This window comes from Megascapheus bottae, chromosome 23, assembly GCF_031878675.1.
Source record: "Megascapheus bottae isolate mThoBot1 chromosome 23, mThoBot2.hap1, whole genome shotgun sequence".
In the NCBI taxonomy this organism is placed as follows: domain Eukaryota; kingdom Metazoa; phylum Chordata; class Mammalia; order Rodentia; family Geomyidae; genus Megascapheus; species Megascapheus bottae.
In genome coordinates, this window is record NC_143531.1 from 6528548 (window position 1) to 6548572 (window position 20025).

Below are 20025 nucleotides of genomic sequence, written 5' to 3' on the forward strand. Positions count from 1 at the left end.
AAAAAAAAAAAATGAAGAGACTTAGGTTAGAAAGGAGTTTATTGAAATTCACCTTATAGAAAGAAAGCTAGCTAGCTAACAATAATGAAAAGTTGTGCCCACATGAAGAAACAATGTGTTTTTAAACACATGATTGTTCAATATAGATTAGCAATGTGAAATTCAGTTTTCTTCTCGCCTTGGCTCCCCAGCCTTACTCAGTTTCATTATGGAATCTAAAATTACTAATTTCTGTTTGGTTCATTCTTCCCTAATTCACTCAATTTGCCTCTAAAATAGAAAGGGGTTAGCCTATTTACTCCAGCTGTCATGTCAAAAATTCCTTCTAAGTCTAAATTTATTTATTTATTTATTTTTGCCAGTCCTGGGCTTGAGCTCAGGGCCTGAGCACTGTCCTTGGACTTTCTCAAGGCTAGAGCTCTACCACTTGAGCCTCAGCACCACTTCCAGCTTTTTCCTATGTATGTGGTACCAAGGAATCAAACCCGGGTCTTTGTGCATTCTTAGGCAAGCACTGTACCACTAGGCCAAACTCCCGACTAGATATTTTATTTTTAAAAATCTATTATTAAAGGAAAAAAAATCCTGTAACTGTCCTAAATGTTAGACAAAAGAAATCATATATTCAGCCTCACACTCAAGATAATTATACAGATACTGCACCAACCCCCTACAAACGGCTAATGTGTAAATAATGTTTGCTATTTTTGGAAGAGAGTAGTGTATATCACCTTTAAAGCTTACTTGTTCTCGTGGACATATTGAATTTACCCCCTCCCCCAATACTTTATGGACCTAATATATTTACCCCCTCAAATACTTTCATTTCCTTGAGATGATGAGTCGAAAAATTAATATTTATATATTCTGGAGAAGATTAAATATAAAAAAAACTATAATATTCACCTAGCAATAGTAGACTGGAGATTCTCACCATGATGCCATGGATATTACTGCATCTTAACAGGACTAAGATTCTCTTTGGCACGATTTCCTTTTTCAATATCAGCCTATTTTTTATTTTTTTTTGTCTTAGACACATTTCTCCTCTTTTTCCAGACTGTGCTCTAAAGCTTCTACAGGCTTCCCACTGGCTCCAGTGACAAATCTCTTCCCATTTGTTGTCTTCCACCCCCTTTAGCTCGTTTGGGATTCCTTCCGCTCTTCTTACATGACTTGCCATGGTGACATGAACGTCTGGGGAGTGAGCTTGCCACCGTCTCCTCCGGCCTTCAGGATGGCAATTTAGGGCCCAGACACCCTCCGAGGCCTCGAAAGCAGCCCCGTGTGTAAGAAGATGAATCTGATCGTCAGGCTCCGGAGGAGTTTCCGCACCTTGATTGTGCTGCTGGTCAGCTTCTGTCTGCTGAGCATCCTGGTCTCCGCCTACTTCCTCTACTCCGGCTACAAGCAAGAAATGGCCCTGGTGGACACCACAGCAGAAGCCCCGTGCGCTGACCTCAAAATCCTCCCTTACCGGTCGGTGGAGCTGAAGACCGTCAAACCCATCGACACATCCAACACCGACCCTGTGGTCCTCCTGTTCGTGGAGAGCCAGTACTCTCAGCTGGGTCAGGATATCGTTGCCATCTTGGAATCCAGCAGGTATCAATACCACATGGTGGTGGCCCCAGGCAAAGGGAACATCCCTCCTCTCACCGACGGTGGCCGGGGCAAGTACATTTTAGTGATTTATGAGAATGTCCTCAAGTATGTCAGCATGGACTCGTGGAACCGAGAGCTCTTAGAGAAATACTGTGTGGAATACACCGTGAGCATCATCGGTTTCCACAAAGCCAATGAAAACAGCTCGCCCAGCACACAGCTGAAAGGCTTCCCGCTGAACCTGGTCAATAATCTGGCCCTGCAGGACTGTGTGGTCAACCCGCAATCGCCTCTGTTACACATCACCAAAGCCCCGAGGGTGGAGAAGGGACCCCTTCCTGGCCAGGACTGGACAGTCTTCCTGTATAACCACTCCACCTACCAGCCTGTGCTGCTGACAGAGCTGCATGAGGAACAGTCCTCCACTCTCCTGCCCAGCCAGGCTCTCTACGCCACGGTCATTCAGGACCTGGGACTCCATGATGGGATTCAGAGAGTTCTCTTTGGAAACAACTTGAACTTCTGGCTTCACAAGTTGATCTTCATCGATGCCATCTCCTTCCTGTCCGGGAAGAGGCTGGCTCTGTCCTTGGATAGGTACATTCTGGTGGACATTGATGACATCTTTGTAGGGAAGGAGGGAACCAGGATGAACACCAATGATGTGAAGGTAAGAGTTCTAAAAGTACCGTCGCTGAGAGGTCATGAACTGTGGGGCTATTGGTGAAAAATAAGATTTTTGAGTATTTGCAATTCCTAATCACTGAGTTTCTTTTTTTGTTTGTTTTTAGGTTATGGTGTGTTTGACATAAAACATACCACTTTAGTATTAAAAATTTAAATGAATTCTTAAATAATTACACATACATATACATGTACACACACATATACATGCCAGCTATAGAAGATTCAATAAGGCACCCAATTAAAATGACCTACAAATTAATTAAATGTAATATCTTTACATCTTGCCATAATTTGACTATTCAGACCTCTCTCTCTCTCTCTCTCTCTCTCTCTCTCTCTCTCTCTCTCTCTTTCCTCTCTCTCACCCTCTCTCTCTTTCTCTCTCCTTTAATATGTGTGTCAGTTTGCATAATATAGTTACCAACCTCTATTTCTGACTGATCACTTTGCCAATATTGGAATTGATCATGGTGGTTAAGATAGAAGAGAAGTCACTCAGGAACCTTCTGGAGCAGCCAGTGAGCAAAGAGGTTGTTTGGCTATTGACAAGATTGTTTTAGAAGAAGTTGACTTTAAAAACTCCCATTTCTTTCTGCTACTTTATTGTATGATTTTTGTTAACATAACACTGTTCCTGGCTTCACATCCAGATTGTGACTAGTGGAATATACAAAACATTCATCCTTTTTCCATGCCCTTAGTCTTAGCTAGTTGAGAGACTGAACTAAGAAGAGCAACTGAGCCCTTGAGTTCAATGGCAAGCTAGATAATCAGGCCTGAATGAATGAATGAATGAATGAATGAATAAATAAAAAAGGAAAAGAAAGACCTAACAATGATACCCACAAACAGGCAGATAATTCTACCAAGGTGAGAATAATTCTCCTTTTCTGAATTTCTGGTTGATATTCTCCTGTGCTCTTTCACTTGTGTGTATGTTCATTGCAGACACAAAGAATTATAGCAAAATTAAACAGGAATAATAGTATACAAATTAGAAACAGAAAAACACCAAAGATTATTGTGGTCTTATTATCTTTTTAAATCTTTTCTTATGAAGCTGTTTCTCTTTCGGAGATGAAACTTGGATGCCACTTGCGAGTAATAGGTTTTCCCCTTGTCTACTGAAACTTTACAAATATTGTAGGATGGCATAATTGAAGCGAATGAATTATATTCATTTTTAAAGAATCTCCAAAGTACATTTGGATTGCTGAAATCCCTTTTCCTTGAGCCACTGGCTGAGGGCTTGTTTCACTGTGACTGAACTATTTCATTTGAAAGCATCCACAAAGGGCCCAATAAGCCACAGCTGATAGCTGTCTAGAGAGCTCACTTTTGTTCTAACTACTTCTGTATGTATAGTGCCTTTTAATTAATAAGAATGTTAATATTTTCATAATGTTGATGCTTACTGTGATCTTGTAGAATGATAAGTTATTCTCATGTTAACCTAAGGGGCAATATGCATTGTAAGTCCTTATAATTTTAAGTAAATTTCACTTGCCTAAATTTAGCTATGTCACTTGCTCCTCATAGAAAAGTGGCTATTCACTAGTATCCATAAAATAACCCCAAATGAATGATAGCTTCTGAAATGTTAGAACCCTGAACAAAGTAATAGAATAAAGAAACTTAACAAATGTTTCAGAAAGGCACATATGGATTCTGAAAATTTGCGTATATTTATAACTATGTGTTGGTTTGCATACTGAATGTATATGACATGTATGTTGTATGCTTTATGTCATGCATTGTATGTATAATGCATGTTATATTTAGTTTGTTATATGTTTTAGGTTTATTCTACATATATGTCATATAGGCTACATATTGTGATATGCAACGTTTACTACACATAGATAATTTAACTGTCACTTTTAACAATATACTCTTTTCTGCACTATTCTTTTTATGAGCTCTTTCTCTGAGCTGATTTATTTATTTCCATTATTAACTCACATAAAAACATTAAATATTTATTAGACAAGTACCAGTGGTTCATGTCTGTAACCCTAGCTACTCAGGAGGTCGAGATCTGAGGATTGTGATCCAAAGACAGCCTGGGCAGGAGAGCCCATGCCACTCTTTTTTTTTTTTTTTTTTTTTTTTTGCCAGTCCTGGGCTTGAGCTCAGGGCCTGAGCACTGTCCTTGGATTTCTCAAGGCTAGAGCTCTACCATTTGAGCCTTAGCACCACATCCGGCTTTTTTCTATGTATGTGGTACCGAGGAATCGAACCCGGGTCTTCATGCATGCTAGGCAAGCACTTTAACCACTAGGCCAAACTCCCGGCCACCCATGCCACTCTTATCTCCCATTAACTACCAAAAAGCTGAAAGTCAAGCTGTACCTCAAAGTGGTAGAGTGCTATACTTAAACACAGAAGTGTAAGGGCATCTCCCAAACCCAGTGTTCAAGCCCAGACTTCTACAAAAAATTGCATGCTTTTTATTATATACATATCACTATATATACATTATTATATATGAGTTGTTTTTAAAGTATTTATACATTCTAGAAAATTTACCATGACATATGGATCCATGCACATACTTATCTGGCTTGAACTCCACGTATGGGTGCGTTCCTTTACCTTTTTATTACTCCATACCGGTGCTCTTTGATTTGGAGCTTCACTTGTGGCTTTTTGCAAGTTAATTGGAAATGAGACTCTTGCATATTTTTCTGCTCAGGCTGGCTTTGAACCACAAACCTCATCTCTTTGTTTTGTTAGAAAGCGGATTCAAAATCTATCCTGTTAGTATGTTTCCAACAGCCTAACGTGCTTTTGTTAGCTCTAACTGTCATGTTATACATGACAGAGAGCGATTGAAAGCTCTCTTTGCTATCTAAGTTACCTTTCCTAACTGAAATTGCCATTTGCTTTTCTTTACATTCCCACCCACACTGGATAGCCATCATCTCTGTTGATATTAATCATTCTAAGTAAGATGAAATATTTTTCTTTGTGTTAGTGTGTGGTCTGGATTTTTAATTTCCTGATGATTGGTGTGCCCTTGACAAATGAATTAGTTTAGCAATTGTTGCTAATAGTTTTTTTGTGCGGTTAATACTCCACCAATCCAGTATGTCCTCTGAATTTGATTACACACTTGTTTCTAGCAGAAAGTTTTACACTTTTGCATGCGATTTGAAGTTGCTAAGCAACCTTTTCTTTCAACTAGAACTCTAACATTTCTGTAAGATAAGTCTGCTGGTGATGAACTTTCTTGGCTTTTGCTTATCTGAGAAGTCTTGAAGGAATGCTTAGAAAAGATTCTCACTTGGCACTTCATTTCCTTCAGTGCATAAAATATTTTTATCTCACTTTCCCACTCTATATGGTTTCTACTGAGATGTCCACTTTAAGCCTTATTAGAAATCTGTTAGATGTGAAATTCTTTTTAGATTGTGTTTTCAGTAAAAATTCTTTTGTTTCCTTTGATGGTTGACATTTGGTTTATAATACGTCTTATTATCAGTTTTTTCAGATTTAAATTGGAGACTTATGTACTTCATATCTCTTGATATTTACCTTTTCCATATTTGATAAAATTTCTGAATTACATACCTCTTTACTGCTTCACCGCCTTACACTCCAATCAAGACATTCCTCAGCTTATGATAGTCTGATTTTACGTTTTGTTGATTTTTCAATAGTGTGAAAGTATGCCTGCAATGCCATTCTTGTTCCCATTATCAATGGAGTATTGGATCAATCATATTAAGTACTCATTATTTGGTTCCAAAATAGGCTTTTCATTATATGATTTTGCTCAGCTGTAGGAAATGTGTTTTGAGCACATTTAAGCGAGACTCGGGTAAACTCTGATGTGTAGTATTTAGGTTCACTATGACAAATGTATTTTTGATCTGAGATATTTTCAACTTACAATGGATTAATTGAGATCTAACCTCAGGTTAAGCCTAGGAACATATGGGATTCAAGTATCTCCCTCAGAGCTATTGCCAAAAAAGTATGAAAAACTCGATTTAAAGACATGTTCACACCTTGAGTTGCTTAAAAACCATTAGAGAATATTGATTTTTCAGGGATAAAAATGCTAGTAATCATCTATTGCTTTTCACATTAGTTCATTTCTAACTTTTTGGGTAAAAATGCTCTGTTGAAAAGAAATTTCAGTTTTATTCAGGTAACTTCTGGATAATCTCTTGTTCTTGCTCCTTATGTTTCTTTTTTATGAATGCAGCATTTATCCCAGGATTAATAGCTGAGACTACATACATCCTTCCTTAAAGTCAACACTTAATTTCTTAGCAAGAGAGTGTTGTATGTTTATTGATACTGTCTTGTATGAGAATAGAGAATACAGATGTTAGGCTATTCAATACAACAGGTGTGTTTTCCATTGTTATGGATGAAAATTTTTCATTATGGATGTGATTGCATTCTCTTCAGCAAACTCATAATTATATTCAAGCCCATTTAACAATGATTATAGATGCAGCCTAGTTTACAAAACTACTTCATTTGGTGAGCATGCTTCACTATGTGTGCACACAGAACCATATATTTAATTTCTGTCCAATTTGCTAGTTTGAAAGAAAAATTTTATATCATAATATTAAAATAAAAAAATCTAGCTGGGCACTTTCGTTTTATGCCTATAATCCTACCTAATCAAGCGACTGAGATCTGAAGATTGTGATTTAAAACCAGCCTTGGCAGGAAAGTCCATGAGACTCTCATCTTCAGTTAACCACAAGGCAACCAGAAGTAGAACTGTGGGTCAAAGTGGTAGCATGCTCAGAGGTAGTGCCCAGGCTGAGTTCAAGCTCTTTAATGGGGGTGGGGTGTAGGGGGGATGAATGTTTTTTCTGGGCACTGGTGATGCTTATAATTCTAGCTACACAGAAATCCAAAACCTGAGGCTCTTGGTTTAAATCCTAGGCAAAGAGTGTATGAAATTTCTTACTTCCTATCAGTCACCAAAAAGGCCAGTGGTAGAGTGCCAGCTGTGAATAAAAAGTAGGTGATGAAATTCAGGCCCTCAGGTAAAGCACCAGCACCGATGCTGAAAGAAAAAAATAATTTAATAAAAAATAAAATTAAAGCATTCAATGATATGACCAGTATGTGATGTTTGTTTTGTTTTTGTTATTTTCTTCCTGAGACTTGAATTCAGGGCTTCAGCACTGTCCCTGGGCTTCTTTAACTCAAAGCTAGCAATCTAGCAGTTGAGTTACATTCCCACTTCTGCCTTTTTTGCAGTTTATTGGAGAAAAGCATCTGATGGACTTTCTTGAATAGATAGGATTCTAGACATGAGCTACTGGCATCAGGCTTTTGTTTGTTTTAACTAGAATACCCACTTTTCCTACCATGTAGTTCTGCCTGACCAAAGCTACTGAAAGGAAGTAGACTCACTTCCTTTGTAGAATCCAAACTTCATTCCATTTTATTATTCTTTCCCCCATCGAACAGGCCTCAGACATAATCTTTCCTTTTATAAGACATGAAATGTTGCCATTCATTTACTTATTTTATTTACTGTATTTATTGTATTGTTGATCTAAAAATCTCAAGATATTACAGAAAGGTTATGCATGTATAATAACATCACAAAACTAATCCTTACATTGAAAGAGGGGAAAATATTAAATATTGATGAAATCACAAAGATGACCATAGGTTTGACTTGGTAAATACATATCTGCACATCCCTAATCAATATCCAGCTACTTTTCACATATTTAAACTTCATGTATTGACATGATTATTTTAGGTTCTATAAAGTGGGGGATGCCTGTGAACCCACTTTTATTCTACTAGTCTATTATTCTCTTATTAAAAAAGCATCTCCTCCCCTCTAGGAGCCTTAATTAAATGCATGCAATTTGCTGACCAAAACTATCAGTTGGTTAATAATGCACTTTTAGATAAAATTAATTTTTTGAATTTCTAAATTTCAAAAAATCTATTTTCAATTATACAACTGGTACGGAAAGATAAGCTGGAAAAACTGGGAGAGAGCTGAGGATAGGAGTGACAATGTCCAAAAAGAAATGTGCCTTACCTCAGTTATTTAACTATTACCCCTCTGTACCTCACCTTTGTAACAAAAATAATATATTTTAAAAAGTAATATATATATACCGGAGGAAGAAAATGCAAAAAAATTTGATGGATTCTTCCTGCTTGGTGGTTCTTCAGAACCATCTTGACTGGTTTCTCTGCTTCTATGCCTTGGACAGATGCTAATGTATTTATTTGAAAGCTATATTAAATAGTACAATCATAATTAGCAGAGGCTAGTATTATCTTCCTAGCTTTTGTACATAGAGAACTATTTCTTAGCTGGTAGTATTATGCAATTAAGAAGAGGAAGTTCCTGTGTGTTACAGCAAAGTGTGGAGATTATAGAATATAATGAAATATTATATTTTATGACCACCTAACAAAAAGGAACCCTGATGCTCCATAAGAACATGGAAATGCTAATTATGTTACCATACTTATTACACATTATACACATGCATTAGAATATTTCACTGTACCCATAAATGTGAAAAACCAATCACAGATTATTTGAAAAGAAAAAGAGCTAAATGCAGGACTCACTTTTTTTAGATTATTAATTTACTTTATTGTTATTATAGAGATAATATGAAGAGGGATGACAATAACATGAGTCAGGTAATGAGTGCATTTTCTTTCACACACTATCTTCCATTCCCTCACTCTCTTCCAATCCCTCTCTCCTGACTCACTTTCAATGCTGTCCAGAGAGTGCACTTTTTATCCTTTTCCCCTGCTGTACTGTGACCTCCCCCAACCCTGCCAGAGATACAAATGCAAATACATCAAAGAAGACAGAAGCATGAAAAACTAAAAACAATAAACTAAACAACAAAAACAAGGAGAGAAGTCTTTTGTTTCCATATTTTGGAATTTTTGACAATAGGTAGATTATTTTATATAAATATGAGAGTCACTTATACATTGTGCTTCTTTCCTAAGAGTATCCCCTTTTGGTTTCACTGTGTATTACTATGTAGAATCTTGTACAATTTATCATATCTTAATGTATTTTAGATACACTTCAGGAATCACTCTTGCACTCTCAGCTGTTCAGGAGGCAAAGATTCAGAACTTGGTTGTTCCAGGCTATTCCAGGCAAGACGTTAGCAAGTTTTACAAGTTGGCTTTTATTCTATTCTATTCCTTTGCTTGTTGAAGTATTTTAAGCTAAAAGGTGACATGTTGGGAATTAAGGTGGAAGAAAGTCCTGTTTGAACCACGGGCATATTTTGTAAGGATGTGGTTAGGGCGTCTTAATTATATAGATAACTATATGTATAGTTATAGAATCATATTATTACATAATCATATAAGCATATTAGTGGTAACTTCTTAGAATATGATATTTTGCATATTAATGTATGCTAAGCAATCTGCTAATCATATACAGGCACATAACACTAAGTGGTAACATTTTGTACATTGCTGAATGAATAAAATGATGAAGCTTGGCATTATTAAGAATTTTGAAGAGAATCACACTACTAAATAGCAAAATAAGAAATAAACAGAATTCTGAATCTTGACTATTTAAGCTTTATTTTAGAGAATGCACATTAGGGTTCGAGTCTGAGTCTTGTCTTCAGTACAGAGGAGCTGACCTTGACTTTGAATGCTCAGATGATACAAATACGTAATACCTGTGGGAAGCAACCCAAGTCATAATTGCATATGGGGGGGAGGACAAGAGGGAGAGGGGGAGAGGGAGAGAAAGAGAGGAGAGAGGGAGAGAGGGAGAGAGAGAGAGAGAGAGAGAGAGAGAGAGAGAGAGAGAGAGAGAGAGAGAGAGAGAGAGAGAGGAGGGAGGGAGGGAGGGAGGGAGGGAGGGAGGGAGGGAGGGAGGGAGGGAGGGAGAGAGAGGGAGAGAGAGAATGGAGGGATGGAGGGAAGGAAGGAGGGAGGGAACAAGGGAAGGAGAAAGAATATGTTGGGGCTTGCATTCTGGGCCAGGACACTGTAACTTAGCTTTCTTACTCTAGGCTGCCGCTCTATTACTATATCCACCCTTCTGTTTCCAGTATTTTGGTAGTGAATTGTAGATAAGAGTCTGTGTATATTCCTGCCTTAGAACAGAGAGCCTCAGAACCCAGCCTACTGAGCAGCTAGGATTATAGTAGTGAGCTGCCATCAACCAGCAAGTTACACTACTCTGGTGACCAACAAAAGGGACATGAATGAAAAGAGGCTCAGATAGCGCTGCCACTAATGTGTAGACCATGAGAGCATTGTAACAATCAGTAGGAGCAAGGAGAGTCGAATTCCACAATACCAGTGCTGATCTGAGCCTGAAAGAGTCAATCAAACCATGCAGAAATGGGCAGGTGCAAGGTACTGAGAAGATGTGCAAGTTCAATTTGAGGGACTGATCTTTTCTTTTCTTTTTTTTTTTTAATAGTTTAAGGTCTATTTAACATGAGACATTCCTATCTGGGCTTTTGAAGATAAAAATCTAGTTATTTCCTACACTGTAGGCATGACATTGTCAAGTTTGAAGTCATCCTGTTGGGTAATACTTGCAATTATGGTGACAGTCACTAAAGGCAATGAACCAAGTAAAAAAGCAAAACAAAGAAGAATGAAACATTTGAGGTGTCTTGTAATAATTTCCTGATAAGTTGGCTTCATCCTGAGGTAAATTATTTCCATGTATGGCCTTTTAAGTCTTTCTTTGGTGGCAAGGAAGGAATCATGAAAAATGTCAATATGTACTTGCAGTTCTCAGAGAATAATTAACGAAAGAGCTTGTGTAGGAACAGCGCAGTGTTCGGAAAACAGACGGCACCCTGATTCATATGGAATTTGGTATTTTCAGTTCAGATTTCTTTCTTATTTCTAACGCTGTGAATAAAATGTTCCATATAGCCCACTATACTGTGCGATGGACCAAATTACATTATCCTGTAAGTAACCCTAGAATTGGGGAGTGTTGTTTCAAAAGACCAAGCATCAATAATAATGCACAGAAATTATATTAACCTGAAAACATTGTATTTAGTTTTCCTGTTCCTTTTAATCATAAGAGTGCTCTTTATAACCATGTCTAATTGCTGTTGATAGAAACAAGGACTTTTTAAGTTTGTTTTCTTTTAAATCCATTTCCTAGCTAGGCATTGGTGACTCATACCTATATAGTAGATACTTAAGGAGAATGAGATCTGAGGATCATGGTATTAAGTCCACTTCGGAAAATCTGAAAAACTTTTATATCCAGCCTACTAGCAAAAAGCTGGATGGGCAGATGATGCTCAAGTTTAGAGTGTCAGACTTGTGCAGAAAAACAAAGCAAGAGCTCCAGGTCCTGAGTTCAAGCTACAGTCATAGTAAATTTGTTTTGGGGGTCTCCACCAATGAGTACTACTTAAAAAAATGTATAATTGTATTTTGATTTGAATTTTGTAGTGCTGAGTATCTAATTTCCATGGGAAAGAAGCAAAAGCTCTACTGCATAGTAACATCACTGGCTCTGACAAACAAGGCCAAAATGAGGATTTTGGTGCTCAGAATAACTTCATGTTTTGTTTGCAAAGGGATTTCAACTTAAAGACTGGGCAATTCATGGATTCATTTATACTCAACACAAGACCTAACACTAATATTAATGCTCACTGTGGTTAGTTTCCTATATAATTATCTAGCAAAGCGAAATCTCTTGAAACCAGGAGACAAACACCATTAAAGTCCACGAGATCAATTTTTATTTCTCATGTTATAGTAATTGTCTCCATGGGAAAGAGAAAATATTACAAAGTATTTTGATAAAAGCAGCCAAGCTGTCTAAGTCTCAGCAAGGTAGAAAACTAACCCCTTATTATAGTCTTTAAATCTTATGGGAAATGCTTTAAATCCCATGAGGCTACGGATGAAGGTATTTTCCAATTGGTTGCTTCTGTATTGTCATCTCTGTGATAGCCTTAACAGTAATTAATGAATCAATTAGACAGTTAATTGGCATGGAACATAATGAGCCTTCTCACTTAAACACTTTGTGTCTATGTTTTGATAAGTATCAGGATAACATAAAAAGTTTCCTATCTAAAGAATGATTAAAGAGAATGACAAAACAAAACAAAATAATAAGACTTACAGATTTTACATTCCTGATAGAAATACACCGTGTTTTTTTGAATAAATTAGTCTATAAATTTTCATCTTGGCTACATAATCCTGAATAGATTCTATTATTGTTATTATTGTTCAGCAAAGAAGTTAAGAGGCTTAAAGCAGCCCTAGATATTCATTCATCCCTTCATTATATGTGCCTAGCTTGAGCTACACTTTAGCCCATTGCTGACATTGCTCATTCCCACCCATCTTTCTCCCCTCAAACAGCCAAATTTCTCTCTGATGTATTTCTTCCTTATTTTAGTTTTTTTTAACAGTTAATGCATTCCAAAGAGTATATCTAACACATATTCTAGAGGACTTTAAAAGTAGTGAGGAAAGGAATGGGTTGGGAGGGATTTGTTGAAAGGGCTGAAACATATCAAAATGGACTGTAGTCATAAAATGCTTTGTTGAATGGCAACTCATTTGTACAACAAAAGATGATACAGGTACTTTTCAAAATGTGAACAAAAACTGTACTAGTCTGATATTGTCTATCTTCATTGGACAGGAAATCAGCAACCGGGAAACTAAGGCTTCACATCTGTCTTTTTTTGATGGTTAATTGTACTGATGGCTTTAAATTAGCGTCCTCAGATCACGGCCTCCTGAGTAGCTTAAGATTACAGTGAGGACACATTTGCACTCAGAATTTATTGTGTTATAATGATATGTTTTCAGGTATTTCTCTGCATATATCAGCTATCTTTTCATATCTTTTAATGCCATCACTTTGATTCAGAGAAATAATTTGTACCTTGCTCAGAATTTGTGGTTTTGTTTTAGCTATTCATATATGTGTGTATGAATGAATTTTCTTAGCTGTGGGAAGGAGAGCTTCTCACTATGTAGTCCAGATTTATTTCCAATTTTCCATCCAAATGCCTCAGCCTCCTATATGTCCTGTTAGAATGATAGATATGCTCTACCTTACCCTCATTTGGGGTCATTTTTTTCTCTTTGTTTTGTCTTCTCTGGAATTTTGTTTAAGCCTGGTTTTATTCTTTATCAAAAGGTACCCTAAAATTGAATTTTGCAATTTGATTTGGAGATGTTTTACAATGAGCATTTCCTTGTTTTTATTGTAGCATATTCTTTTTCATGTAGATTTCTTTATTTTTTTTCTATTTTTTTGCCAGTTCTGTGGTTTGAAGTCAGGGCCTGAGTACTGTCCTTGGACTTTCTCAAGGACAAAGCTCTACCACTTGAGCTACAACACCATTTCCAGCTTTTTTCTATGTATGTGATACCAATGAATTGAACCCGGGTCTTCGTGCATGCTAGGCAAGCACTCTACCACTAGGCCAAGCACCCATTGATGCATTGTTTTCAACCATTTTAAATTAATCCTGAATGTGTTGTTAAATTTTCCTAATGTATAAAATATAATTTTTCTTTATGCTTAATTTATAATTTAAAACAATTTTTAGTGTCTTCTAAATTGTTGAAGTTTGTGGCATGTGAAAATACAGTATTTTGTGGGGGAGGGACATAATTTCACATCTCGGTTTCAGGGATCAATTTCTCATCTTTACACAATGAACTTTTAAATACTTTGGACTTTTTTTCTGAATTCTAGTCTGTTGATCTATAAATTTACATCTGTTTAATCTGTCTCAGTATCTTCACTGACTCAGGCCAATCTTTCTGTTCTTTTCCTAGTGTATTCAATTGGGAAAATTGTTTCATAACAATATAGATATGTTTTTTATAATTGTTAAGAAATTTAGACTAACCATATTGCCTGGTGAATTAAAATTGCTCTCATTGAAAATTCAATGATTGATAGCTTTCTAACTCATACATTCTTTTTCAAAAACTCTGAGGCAGAATACACCAAAGTAAATCCCAACCTATGTATGTTTTAAGTGACACAGTTAACAAGACTGATGATCATCTTTTGCTCGCAGTATTCAAGGAGAAATGTTAGAATGACAGCTTCTCAAAAGCCTCAATGAAATGAAGACATATAATCAGCTTTACAAAAACACAGTTATTACTTTTCTTTATGAAACACACACACACAGAGGGGGGAGAGAGAGAGAGAGAGAGAGAGAGAGAGAGAGAGAGAGAGAGAGAGAGAGAGAGAGAGAAGAGAGAGAGAGAGGGAGGGAGGGAGGGAGGGAGGGAGGGAGGGAGGGAGGGAGGGAGGGGAGGGAGAGAGAGAGAGAGAGAGAGAGAGAGAGAGAGAGAGAGAGAGAGAGAGAGAGGGAGAGAGAGAGAGAGAGAGAGAGAGAGAGAGAGAGAGAGAGAGAGAGAGAGAGAGAGACAGACAGACAGACAGACAGACAGACAGACAGACAGACAGACAGACAGACAGGCAGGCAGGCGGACAGAGACAGAGGGGGAGTTTTCATGTTTATTTGATTGTTTGTTTTCAGGGGATTTCTTTTTCCTCAGAATCTAAATTTTATACCATCACACTGATATCTTTAAGAAATTGTAGAAAGGAGTTACCCTGCAATGCAGCAGTTTATGAATATGGTCCATCTTAATGAATCTCATACATTTCACACCATTCTCAGCCACACCTTCTAACTCATCCCTTCCCTCACTTTTCCTTTTTTTTCCAAGTTGCTTATCTGTTATTTTTAATTTAATTTTATTGTCAGAATGATGTATAGTTACATATGTAAGGTAGTAATTACATAGGAATCCACTTCATATTGTACATGACCAAAAATATTCTATTTATTCAGATATTGAGGTACAGAAATTGTTTCTGAAATCTCTGTTCCTGGGTTAAAATTTCCATAGGTATTTATTTAATATTTGCTAATATCAAGATATAAATAAAACAATTTATTTTAGAAAAATATGTGTAAATATGTCTGAAATAATTGAGAAAAGAGAGAAGGCCCAGAATTTAAAATTATAAGGCTTGAGGGATATAGTGGAAATGTGTTGGGTTTTATGCTGAAAATATAGAGAAGTGAAACCCAATATGATTCTGTGTGTATCAGAATCACTATTAGAACAACTTCAATAGTTCACGTGAGTTCTTTTATGTATAAGCCTTTCAATATTTCTTTCCATTATCACTGAAGATAATTTAAAACTCTGAATTTAGTCATAACTGCAACTAATTTCAAGGGATAGTGGTGAGTGAAAGAATATTGAGACTATACTCAACATTTATTTTAATAAAACAAACTGGTGAATTATGTGCTAATAGGTTGAGAAACTGGGTGGAAGAGTAAACTTGTATATGTGTTTTTCTTCAGAAGTTTTATAAGGAAAACTTATTGAATTGCGTTGGCTTTGAGTTTTAGTCACCTATGGACTGGATGCACATGTGACCATTGCACAATTCTATATTCTTAGAGGTCACATACACTTCTTTTTTTAATTCTCACTATGTTCAAGTGGGTCCCTTAACTGACACACACAACAATTATCATGATGAAGAAACAGTTATATGGAGATACCATGTGGGTAATCTGAAGGAATATAAATGAAAATCTCTGAAATAAAAGGGAATAAAATGCCATTTTTCTTTATTTACGCTAAGCCATATCACTCTTTCCTACCCATCCTGCCAATTTTTCATCCTATTACTTTTTACTTTCTCTTTTATTTTGATCAGTTCTCACTACTATCTTAACCACACAGCCAGCACTTAGGTAATTGCCTTGTTTTAATTAGGAGTGATGGAGTTATGCCTCTTTGAAGGTTATGGTCATCATAATAAACATGTCTTAATACTTTTCTGTTTGGGGCTATAGGAAAATGGAAAGAATATGAAGTCGTGCTTCTTGGCTTCAATAAATCTAATTTGGAGTGAGTGAGTGTGCCCATTCACACTCCTCAACACTGTCTCACATACTCATCTATTGGAGTCTATAAAGTCATTTAATTTTTAAAATAAAAAGCGCAATTAATTTTACTACCTTCTAAGGCTATGTAATTTAATTCCAAGACCTCTTTACTAGTCTCCTTTTAAAAAGAAATAATAAAGGTTTGGAACTCCCGTGGAGTACAATTTCACTTTGTACCATTGCAATTGGAAAGAAAGGAAATTGAAAGAGGACCTTGAAATTGAAACTGGTACTAAAAATGTTTTGTTCAGTTGTTGCATTTATTGCAAAGCGAGAGAAATCAGTTCAAAGCTTTAATGGATCATAGAACAGAACTTCATGGTTACATGTTTCCTAAACATAAAAAAAAGATAAATAAATTGATCGACGTAGAAAACTTCAACTACCTTTAAACACAATAAACCATTAAAATTTAACAGAAAACCAAAGGATCTATATCAAGGATCAAAAAAAGATATCCTGCTTCTAAACATCTACCTGGTTTTCTTGGATCCTATGTTTAGATAGGAATGTTATAAAGAAGGGCTGCAAAGTAGTTTTTGGTGTTCTGTGGTTTTGCCATGGAATATAAGGAGGTTAAGTTTTTCATTAATTGAAGGGTTACTGGATGTTTTGTTGTCATTGTTGTTTGTTTGAAAACAGAAAATGATCCAAATTTTTGTTTTAGAAACAATAATATGTGATAGACGGATGGAAGACAGGAGATAAGCTCTCAGAGACCAGGATTAGACAATTATGGCTATGAATCCCAATGCCAGGACTAAGGACTGGAAAGAGCCCTGTGTCTGTGAAACTGGATGGACAAGATGGAGGAGACGTCTTAAGGAGGTTCGGGAATTGAAAATGAGTAGGGCTTGTTTTTATACCCACAAAGAGTTAAATGGCCGGTATCTGCAAGAAAGGGGGGAGGGAAAAGCAGGTTTATTTGTTCAAAGATTTTTAAGCTCAGGTGATTCAAATGCCAGTACTATTGTGTGTGTGTGTGTGTGTGTGTGTGTGTGTGTGTGTGTGTGTGTGTGAGAGAGAGAGAGAGAGAGAGAGAGAGAGAGAGAGACAGACAGACAGACAGACAGACAGACAGACAGACAGACAGAGAGAATCTTCATAGATTTTGAAAGCACAATGAGGTAAGAGATGTAAATGTAATAAATCAATTCAAGCACAAAATATTAGATATAGGATTGTTTAAAATTAAAAGGAAATGAAATAATGTTATCAAAGTTAAATCAATTTCAGGAAATGGATGTCTGTTGATATAATTGTTCAAGAAATGTCCAGACATGGAGGGAAGGGAGGAGGGGGAAAAGGAGAGAGAAAAGAGGGAGAGAGGGAGCGAGAGAGAGAGAGAGAAAGGGGAGACAGGAAGCAGATGAAAAGCCCGACAGAGAAGAAGGAGAAGCATAATGGAAAAAGGGTAAATAGCCGATTAAATCAGGTGAAGAGCATTATGGCTTAACGTATACTGGATCTTGTTCCTAAGGACCTAAAGAGAGCGTGCATCTGAGTAGCATTCTCTAAGATGACTTTCAAGGAGACCTGTGGTACCCGAAAGCAGAATATTGGACATGCTGTGATGTGAGAGATTGTAGAAGGAACAAGGAAGTGCTTTTTTGTTTGTTTTTGAGTTCCACTGTAGTGTGATGGCTTGTTTGAGAGTGGCCACATTAAATACTGGGAGGAAGAAATAAATCTGAGATATAGGAAGGACAAATCTGTTGAAGTTTTGAATTACAGCTATGAAATAAAGAGATGGGAGGCACAAAGATAATTCTGAAGTTCCATGATGAAACCAGGAAGTGTGATGGAAGGTGGTTCAATGTCACAAAGGCGATGCCAGAGAAAGAAGTCCACTTTGACCCTGCTTATTTTCAAGAGGTAGATTTAGTGCAAGTCAAAACATCCAAGAGAAAGTATTAGCCACACTTTATAAATGTGTATTTATTAATTAACAAATATTAAAGGAAGAACAGATATTAACGAAGGAAAAACAAATATCGAGAAAAGCTTATAGATACATAGCACAATTAAATTACTATTGCTAATGATGTGAAAAATTGTTTTAAGTGTGTATTAACATAGACATTTTATGTCCCTTCTAGTTGTCTCAGCAATATTAAGATGGTTGTAGTTACATATGGACAGATGAACAATGCAAGACTGAATTGTTATTTAGTGGTTATTGTTGTTATTTTTGTATAATTCATTTAAAGCCTGACTGTGGGAGAGTAACAAAAACAGAATGGGACACTTTGTGTCTATTTCCTGGTTTCTTATAGTTGCTTTTAATTTTTTTAGATACTTCATAGAGAAGGTGTTTATAACAGTACTTATTTATAACAGATTTTGATAAAGGATTATAATTGGCAACATATTTCAAAACCACATAGCAACAAGGACTATCAATTAATGCTGTGCATTCAGCATTTAAAAATTTCCTTAATCTGACTAGCATTATTTTTTTCCAGTTTCTTTGTGCAGAGCCAGACTGCTGGATCTATTTTCTTCTTCCTCTCCTGTTCCCTCTTTTCTTGACCATTTCCATTCTATTTTTGACCCTCTCAGCTGGCCTCTTCCTCTTTTTTCTCCCTTATCTCTGCTTCTCTTTCCACTTCCTCCATTCAGTTGCCTAATGTGGACATCTGAAACCTGCAAGTGTGAGATCATCAATTCCCTTAGAAACTCAGCCCTGTCACAGGCTAAATTTGGCTTGTTGACCAAAGGACTGTTATTAACATAATTTTTACCCAAGGACTATTTAGTCCAGAAAAATATGTGTATTTACAAATGAAAAAAAAAATCACTACTAGACCTGAATGTTGTTGAATTCTTACCAAGTGTAAGTCACATTGCTATAAGGAACTACAGTGCATATGAATATTTATTAAGAGTCTTTCCCATCTGAAAGTATATAAATGCAAAATAGAAACTGTGTATATTAATGCACACTAGACTATAAAATGACCTTTCTGTATTTTAGATTCTTCAATAAGGCAGAGTCACTTTGTTTGGTGTTTTCTACTACATATTTTTCCCAGCTTTCCATAATCAACATTCTTTGATGCTTTGTTCATAAAACTACTGATATTATTCGCTATTTGGATGGATGTTTATTAATAATAACAAGTTTGACAATAGCAGTTTGGTATTTTAGAGTCTTCATGACAGGTGAAAACTCATACTTGATGTGATGATACTTGTGACAATTAAATCCTAACTATTTTAATATGAGTTCTTAAGGATACTTTTCCATTTATTTTCTTTTAAATAAGCTTAGGTTTTACTCAGCTTGCTTGCTAAGCTGAGTGTCCCCTTGAACCAGCTATTTTGCTGGTTAACGGAAATGAAGCTTTATAGACATTTATGCTCAGGCTGACTTTGAATCCCAATCTCTGGATTTCAGTCTCCAGATTAGCTAACATTATAGATGCAAGACACCATCATTAGCAACAATTTTACTTTGTAAATAAATTTATGAGTGGGAGGGAGATCAAATACAAATCATAAGCCAGAAGCATTGAAATACTACCATTTATAGTGATTATAATTAACCTTACTTCAATGTGGACATTTAAAACAAGTCTCTGTGTTCTTACAACAAAGAATTTAAGGATATATAAGCTGTTTGAAACTGCATGATTTAGTATAATTGATAATTCCAGTTTAGTTGAAATGTTAATTTCTAAAGACATTTATTCCATAAACGAAATGGAGTGAGAAGGTAAAAGTGAGAAAAGGAAAAAGTACAAAATAAATGTACGTGAATCAT

The 20025-nt window shown here is 36.2% G+C and overlaps 1 protein-coding gene across 1 annotated transcript in view; it reads left to right on the plus strand.

The window, feature by feature from the left end:
• The window catches only part of Ndst4 (N-deacetylase and N-sulfotransferase 4), a 270436-nt gene that overhangs the window by 36322 nt on the left and 214089 nt on the right, over positions 1 to 20025 (plus strand). Inside the window, exon 2 of the mRNA XM_090356655.1 lies at positions 1142 to 2275. Within this exon, the coding sequence (XP_090212781.1) occupies positions 1298 to 2275 (978 nt within the window). The 5' untranslated portion in view covers positions 1142 to 1297. The remainder of the gene's footprint in view (positions 1 to 1141; positions 2276 to 20025) is intronic.